Source organism: Sphaeroforma arctica (assembly GCF_001186125.1).
Source record: "Sphaeroforma arctica JP610 unplaced genomic scaffold supercont1.203, whole genome shotgun sequence".
NCBI lineage: Eukaryota > Ichthyosporea > Ichthyophonida > Sphaeroforma > Sphaeroforma arctica.
The window spans coordinates 24259-33587 of NW_014040355.1; the positions used below are offsets into that span (position 1 = coordinate 24259).

Sequence of the window (9329 nt, forward strand, 5' to 3'; positions counted from 1 at the left end):
TTTGATAGTAACAGTGTTTTGTCAACACCGGCCCGAATTGACTCAGCACATATCTTCCATTGTCGACTCACTTGGCCCAAGCTTCAAACGGGAATTTACTGGCCACTTCTTCCCATCAATCTTTCCTGAACCACTACAGCGACTATGAGAGCCATACCATATGTTCATACATTGTATCATACATACTTGCCATTTTTGAAATAAATAATATTATCTCTAAAGGTCCAATCAAACGACGCCTGATTATGGATGCTAGATCGTCGAATTTGATGCAAAATCATGCCCAAAGGTGCGACTCCCAAAACCTGGCGATTATGCGGAATTGACCCTGCCACCGGGGGGAAAGGTTTTATGGAAAGGTCTCTTATTGACAATTTTTTTATCATCGATTCCGAGTTCCAAAATGGTTACATAAGCATCTATGCCTCCCGAGGGTACGATGTAGTGAGATTAGACTACCTGGAAAGGACTTTGTTTACCTTTGTGCTGTGACACTCAGAATGGGTGGTCACTGGTCGGTATTTTTTGCTCAGACAGTGAACGAGCACGTAAGCGGACTCGACAAATCATAGATTTATCTGCTATACGTTCCTAAGGCTGTTCCATACATATATTTTGACGTCCTTTGAACTCTGGGGACGGATAAGCTTGCTTTCATGCTGACATGACTGGTAAATTGACCGCTCAACGTTTAGGATTAAGATCTGCAACGGAGCAAGATTCTACTGAGCAGAGAGGAAAATATGTAGTAGTTTACAATTAGAAATTGAGACATGGTAGCTATATTACTCAGATTTATGGAGGTAATCTTATTATTCAGATTTGTGAAATACAACAATCTCGCATAGTACAAAGACTCGTCCAATAATGTCCAATAATCACCGAACTCCTAATGATTGGAATGCACTCTTGTGCTCTCGGTTGTGTGTCCTGATTATATGCGCAACAGAACACCATGCATTTATATACAATGACGCAAATAAGTCAGTCTATGCTTGGGACGCTATTACAATGTGTTCGTGGTGCGAATCCACAGGCGGATCCCTCCTCCTATAGAAAAGACGCGGAAGTCTAGAGGTGGAACATTCAGCTATATGAGCTAAGATTCACTCTAAAGGGAAATCATTCAAGAAGCTCGAGAATACCGAACAATTTGTGTTAATTACATTTTGGCACCTATTGAACTATATGTTTTCAGTGATTCGTTCTTTATTAATAAAAAGTTTTCATTCACCTATCATTTGGAGATGAAGCTAAAAAGCTGCCTTTGCTTGAATAATCTACTTCACTACATGGCAACTCAAATGACTTAGATAGCGTCAGAGCAGAATCTACAGTAGTTGATCGAATCTTCGGTCCTATACACGAAACTGTGAGATATTGGATTTTTAAACAATTAGATGATTACCTTGCAATGCATCTTATGTACTTGAAAACGAAATTGAAACGGCCGATAGCCTCGTCACAACCACCAAAGCTGACGGAAATAGAAAGAAAGGAGTGGCGCAACACAAAAAGTGCCAAAGGAGATTCAAGCGCACGATCTTGGAAACTGGTTAAGATCTAGTTCAAACAGTTGCCCAGTTCTTTGGAACACGGGCCTACAATATCGGTATCTTTGCCACGAAGGCAGTAGTGGATAATGCCATCGAAGATGGTGTTCGTATGACTGGCATACATCGTTATGTTAGTGCCAATGCAATTTTTAAATCAGTTCTCATGGAACATGGAGTACCGTTGTTCCGGTATTGGTATTGTATCTTAGTTTTAGAATCACATCTGAACCACGAAATAAATACCTTAACAAACTACAACATGCTGCTCCATATCATGGTCCGGGTTCAATTATCGAGTGGATAAAACGGTGGCGACCAATTGTTGTGGAGTTAGCTCACTCAATCAAGTTGCTAAACCTACTCCTGAAAGTTGAGTTAATACCTAACCGATTCCTGAGAGTTGATAAAGTTTCTCAACCAACTCCCGAGAGTTGATTGAGTTTGTCAGCCACGACCACAATATTCTAAAATTAGCTGCGTGTCTATGTGATTCGAGATTTAAGTTGTAGAGAAGTCGAAATAAAATAGCATCGAATTGACAAAATGTTCTGCAGAAAATTTCTCATACTGACCATATCAGGGCCAGCCCAAGCGGTGGAACACCAGCACAAACAGCTTAGTTATAAATCAAAGGTGAGGTAATTAATTAAAAAAATACTCTTGCGCTTTATTTAAAGTAACACTATGACATGGTTACTTCACCAAGTGACTGAGCAAATGTATAGATATCAGTCGTCTGAAGACATGATATACATCTAAAGACCAAGTAACAACGTTTAATTCTGTCCCGCGACAGATGGTCGCTACTACCTAGCAATTTATGGGAATGATAGAAAAACTCGTGTTCCTTACATGGACTTAAGTCTACTCACACGTCAAATGAATGCCGAGTTCTGAAATATTGGAGAGAGGGGCGTGGAGACATTCAGATTTGGTGCGGTAGAGGAAATAATCGCGCAAAACCATATCAAAATAGAAATCACCCGCTCGGTGGTGAAAAGGTTCGCAACAACAAGGGATATCGTAAATACGGGGGATCTCCCAGACGTGAGAATTGCCTCGCAGGTGATATTATACAGGCATTGATCTCCACGGTCACTATGTCGCCTATATTAGCACATATTAAGTGTTTTTGATGTGAACAAGGGCATCATCTTCAGGATTATGCGCTTGCAAAGGATATACCATTAATTACAATAATACACGCTCCAGTTGTCCCAACTACAACAAAAGATACAACTATATCTACGTCTCTGAAATCCGATGACACCGCACGAATTAAGGTTGACGATAAACCTGATGATAAAATCGCAACCATCTGCGTTTTCCACGATAGTGCAATAGACATCGATAAGTATCTGGATGCAAATGATCCAGCAAAGTGACAACTATGGGTAGGTTCCTCTAAAAGGGATAAAATATATATCTATATATATTATATTAAAACTAATACATTGAAATATGTACACTCTCGGTTCGGATCCTTCCATGTTAAAAACGTCTAAGAGGATAATGATCTCTTGCTACACATAAATATGTTTTAAATATTCGTAAATCATCTCAAGCGAAGAAAAGAACAAAACTTACCAAAACACTGTCACCAGTTTCGGGATTAGGTGGTATTATGAATTCAACATACACAGCTATTATGAATTCAACATACACAGCCACTATCAATTTCCTATTACAAAAGCAGAGTTTGAACATATGTTCCGAGTGGTTGATAGACAGAGGATACTTGGAATAGATTGGTCACATCCGGTCGTGAAGATTGATAACTAAGAACAGATAGCTTTGTATTTACATAATGGCGCTATCAATCAGTATGACAAATTTACGCCTCCTAAAGCTGCAAATGAAAATTACAAGTTCAAACGCAATAGAGTTCGCGGACCTGATGTACGTGTAGCTGACCACTACACAATACCACCGTTCACTTCAGCTGTTGTTTAACTGAGAGTTGACGGCAACACCATTGACATGTTACCTACATATCTTTTCATCCCATCCGAGGATGCGACAAAGTTTACAGTACCTTCTTTAGTTGAGGGTACTAATCGGAAAGGTCATTTCAAAACCATCATCACCAATACTAGCGACGATACACTATATCTGTATAATATAGTTTGCGAAACTTAAGAACAAATTGAATCATTTTAATTATGTCGAGCGTTTCATCCTGATCAGGCGGATGCAAGACTGCTCGTTTCATAACATACATCTACTACGGAGACAGATTCTCATACTTTATCTAGAGAACAGATAGTACCATATGAATACAAACACGCTGATAATTTGACTGAAACACCTAAAACAAAAATTCAAAGTTGAAGAGCTGTTGTTCGAGTATTACGATTTATTCAACCACTCGCCTGATGATCATCGTTTTCTTAATCAAGCGCCCGTTCAGTACTTCTCGCACCACGAGACCAACGAATACAGATTGACATACAAACCAATGGCATCGCATACAATGCACTAGTAGACTCGGGCGCGCAACGCTCATGTATGGACAAGAGTATAGTAACTGAATTGAATCTCTCTGTCAGAGCGCAACCGGGCTACTTATAACTAGCATAAATAGATACAAGAATACAAAGGACAGGGTCAACCCAAGTGTGTGGCATTAAGTATGGAGGTAGAGAACCCTCTCAGTGCTTTGAATTATTTGATCTACCAGACAAGAAGGCACCAATACTTCTAGGTGTGGTCATTGTACCATACATAAGCGTATACATAGCGGGATAAATAAATCCACTTATACCAACAGATGCAAAATGGGAACCACTACTCACTCCACATGAGGATGACCCGGAGCATGAACAAAAAAGTTTCAGAGAATCATTGTCAGATCTCCTAGACACAAATGCAAACATACATCCTGACGTACATTCTAACATACCAGGCTCTACAGTCACAGTACCTGCAAATGAAATTAATGTCAGACAAATGAGGCATGCCAAAGTCAACTTTGTACCTCACACGTATGTTCCGCCAACAGATGAAAACGTACATAGGTGGCTTACAGATGGTATTAGAGTGCAATGTAGTAGACTTTAAATTAAGTGCAAATATATGTATTTATTTCTGACCTCACCTTTGGTTTTATACTCAAAGTGTTTGTACTAGTGTTCAGCCTCTTGGCGTGGCCAGAGTAAAAACTCATATAGTCAGTATGAGAAACTTTATGCAGAACACTTTAACACTTCGATGCTATTCTATTTCGACTTTTCTGCAACAAAATCCCACGCTGATCACATGACGCCTTTCCATATAGGTTGTGACTCGCAAAGAACAGCAGCTATTTTTACAATGTTGCGGTTGACAGACTTAATCCACTCTCGGGAGTTTGTTGAGGAACTTAATCTGCTCACTCTCGGGAGTAACTTAAGCAACTTGATTAGCTCTCCGGAGTGAGCTAACTCTGATGGCTTCCATAAATCAAAGAGGGTTTCTTGTTGTAAAATCTGGCCTGAGACTTGTAGTCTCTCACTCCCCCTCAATTATATCACTCCATTTGGTTGCTTTTGATAGGGAAACATATGCTTGCACTTCGGCGAAGCAATCATTGAGATCAGTTACTACTTCATACATTGTTTTTCCTTAGCCCTTGAGCCGACAAGTGTTGTATTGGAAATTTTATCAATTGAAACCCTTTTTATTGGAACTGCTACCACTATATTCCTCACTTAGCTCTATACCTAGTATTGTCAGTCAGGTGTAAACCATAAGATATTCATGGTATAATTATTGAATATCCCTACTATTCCATTTGTCAATCCGTCTCTTTGTGAATAATTTGATGAGCGCAATCTTCGTACTGTGGTTGAACTTTAGATCCAGAGGCAAGTTTTGTAATAAAGCATACATATGTCATATTATCGCTCCCTACTTCTGATATGTTAATATAAGCTAATCTCAAACGGGGGTTTCTTGCATTCACTTTTAGTATTCCATATAGTAATAACGGTAGTGTAATTTCTGCAGTGCTTGACTTTCTGTACAGTCCAAAATTATAATTATCCTCCTTTTCACAATTTTTTTTTTGCGAATAAAGTATTGCGTCTTTTTGAAGTACACATCGTCTGGATTGGATTTAAGCTTATCATTCTAACCTCTATAGTACCTCGTGGGCTTTGCCTAGAAATTTGAAACGTAAATTTTAAATATTGCTAACGCTTTGAAGTCTAGGCAGCGATTGTTCAACAAGTTAATGTTTATTATTTCATTTTATTACTCCTATAAATAAACGCATTTGTTTTTCTGTTGCACTCTTTGAAGTTTATTGTACAAGTATTTCTTATTTACTATCAGGATGTGATATACACGACGTTAATACTCATAGAATTCAATAAAAACAAACTGTAACTAATTAATGTTACATTAATCAGTTAAGAACAATCATTCCTAGCGATTGTCCAATATAGTCAATCACTTGGGAACAATCGTTCCTATCACTTGAGAACAATCATTCCTATCACTTGAGAACAATCATTCCTAGCGGTTGTCCAATATAGTCAATCACAGGAAAAGTATATTTAAAAAAATGATAATTTAAAAATATAAAAAAGTAATAAACTCTTTGCAAAATGAGAAAAATCATCCATCGCATTCATTTTAGTGCGAATTAATAGTATTGCAACTGCTTGGGAGCAATTAATTAATTCATCCGTCCGTTATAGCTCAGATCAAAAGTAAAGTAAACGAACGAGGTCAACTGTCCATTGTAGTGATTCATTTCAAGAACGTCTCATGCAGACAACGAAAGATAATCTCATACATGTTTCATAGATACATACTAAGAAAGCTAAGATATATAAAATCATTACTTATTGCTAGCATCCCTTATTACCGAATCCTTTATATACTCGTCCCATATGGACAATCTATTAAGTGATGAAGAAGTTCGTAGCCAATATTACCCATTGCAAATACCATGTGTAGCCAACCAATAGTAGTGTAATTTTGAAAGCAATCATCATTTACAGTCGTCTCATTATTAATAGCTAACTATAAGTTTAGAAAACGAAAGAAGGCATGTTCCCATTGTCACATCCCATATGTCACCAGTGAATAGTGTTTATATGTATTGAATTGAGAAAATGCATCCAATGCACGTGCCCCGTGTAGTCATTCAAAAATAAAGTCGACAATCGTGAACAATAATCCATATATGCCCAATAAATTGTATGACAATTGATTACGACTGCAGTAAACCTAAACTCTAAACTCTAGACATAGTAAAACTCTGAGCCAAATCCTTTATAATCGTCTCATTTAGACATTCTATTCAGTGATGACGATCGGAGCCAATATTATCCATTACAATCAACTATGTAGCCAATCAATCGTAGTGTAATTTCGAAAGCAATCATCATTTACATTCGTCCCATGAATAGCTAACCATAAATTTCGAAAACGAAAGATGGCATCTATCCATCGTCACATCCCATATATCCCCAATGAGTAGCGTTTATGTGTAGTAGATTGCAAAATAAAGTATCTGATGTCCCATGTAGACGTTCAAATGTAAAGCCGACAATCGTGAACAATATTTCGTATATACTCGATAAATTGTGTAATTTTTTATTTCAACCGGCACACATACAAATTCAAGAGCTATATTTTTAAAAATAAATAAAAGAAAAACCCTAAACCCTATCCGAAACAACATGGAAATCTAAAATCCAACTTCTAAACATGGTAGAACTTTAAACTCTGAGCCCCAGCAATCTGCCACTCGCTGATCAGAATGTGGAAGTATGGAATTTTGGTTGGTAATGTTTGATCTAATTATAGACCTTTTGACCGGTTTTTATACTTGTAGTAGTACAACGCAGTCTGGTTTTCGCTTTTACGATTGTGTAAAATAGCAACTTCTTTAGGTAGTGTTTAATCTTTTCCGCCGGTAATTCAAAACTTGTAGGTGTCAAACCCCCCAGTCTCTCCTTCGCTTATTAGTTTGTGTAACTCATCAAACCTCTTTTGATTCTCCGTGATCTTCGCTTCACTCTCTTCCACACGCTTTGTGAGCTCTTCCATTAGCTGCAGAAATTGTGGTTTGTAAGGAATGTGAATTAGGACCATCACATGTGAGGAATCCGAGTCCAGGCTATGGGAATGGAAGGAACTTGTAAAGAATAAAGGTTCTCCCTAGCTATTGTTGTTCGTGACCTTCACAACATATCGATCGAATCCTTTCGCAAGCTTTAATGATATGCGATGAAAACAAGTAAAACGAGACATTGGGCAAACATAGTACATTTAAAGACGGGCGAGCCCCCCCCCTCCCCTCTCTGGCCCCTGGGGCATGAACTGCCGAATAGGGTATACGTACACAGATATGCCACTTTCGTTTGCGAGTTCACGGATCATGAAATCGCTACGAGTCACATATTCATGTGCATGCGTGTATTTGCGTGTGTGAGAATATACATACCTTTGTCTTCTCGGCTATCCTGCTACGGATTTCTTCATCGGTTAATGGGGCCTTGAGGAAAAATCAAATAAAAGTAGACATACATAAGTAGTTGCGATCTAAGAAAATCAATTGAATACACCTGGTCTAATACATAATTATGGCAAGCCAAACACATCGCTGTGATACAAGAGGAAAAATATATATATGGTTTGGTACTAGGCATGTATTCACAATCATCGTTGACGATCCCAAACTCCCTACAGTATACTTTAGAATATCTTAGAACCAGAACAAAACTCTCTGTATATGGAATGAACTACAAAGTCAACCGATACATGCCGCATAATCTAATAACATACATATAAGTCGCGATATCTAGTCAACCTGACACACTCTACTCTTTCCCACAACATGCGCATATTTGGTACTGCATGCCCGCATGCATATACCCTGCTTACTCTACAACACATGCATACAAAAAGAATTTACAAAGCATGCACTATATACAGTATATATATATATATATATATATATATATATATATATATACGTACGTGTGTATATTGAAAAACTACTTAAAACCCACTTACCTCGAGACTCCTCCGCTGAACAGCCGCCTCTAGTAGCGTGATGATAGCAGCGCGATCGGCTTTCGCGTCGGGTTTCGCGTTGAACTCGATCTGTTGACTTTTTGCCATTTCTAAAGCCGTTTGTTTTTTCTGAGAGAGTGGGAGAGGTAAGAGTCCGGTTAAAGGCTTTTATAAGCCTGCTGCTGAGCGTGTTGGCGCCTAGGAAATAACAGAAACACATTCAAAATTGTATAGCTGAGAATATGATTCGGCTTCTTAATTGGTTTTAAAGTCGGCAGATGAGTAAAGCATATCCAGCCTCTGAAGAAAAAGCACTATTTTCTTGTATCCATAAATGTACGTAAACTCAGAATACATGAAGCGTTTATTACGGTTCCGAAACTGTACAACACTGCCATTGCACACGGGTTTAACTTGAAACGTCATATATATATATATATATATATATATCTATATATATATATATATATATATATATATATATATATATATATATATATATATATAAACATAAAAAAACAAACATATTTTTATATGCATACATACTTACATTATATTTACACACGCACTCACACACGCGCGCATACAACCCCCTCCACACACACATGCATATATATACATATATATATATATATATATATATATATATAACTGTTCATACCCGGACACGCACAAACACACACACACACACGCATATATATATATAATATAATATATATATAATATAATATATATATATATATATATATATACCTATATACC

At 37.6% G+C, this 9329-nt stretch overlaps 1 protein-coding gene across 1 annotated transcript; it reads right to left on the reverse strand.

Moving 5' to 3' along the window:
* Nucleotides 1-7469: 7469 nt before the first annotated feature.
* Nucleotides 7470-8675, reverse strand: SARC_03827 (hypothetical protein; the record flags this gene model as incomplete). Its single annotated transcript, XM_014302360.1, has 3 exons — nucleotides 7470-7601; nucleotides 7996-8046; nucleotides 8568-8675. 3 exons carry the CDS (start codon nucleotides 8673-8675, stop codon nucleotides 7470-7472), a joined length of 291 nt encoding a protein of 96 aa, XP_014157835.1.
* Nucleotides 8676-9329: the final 654 nt, after the last annotated feature.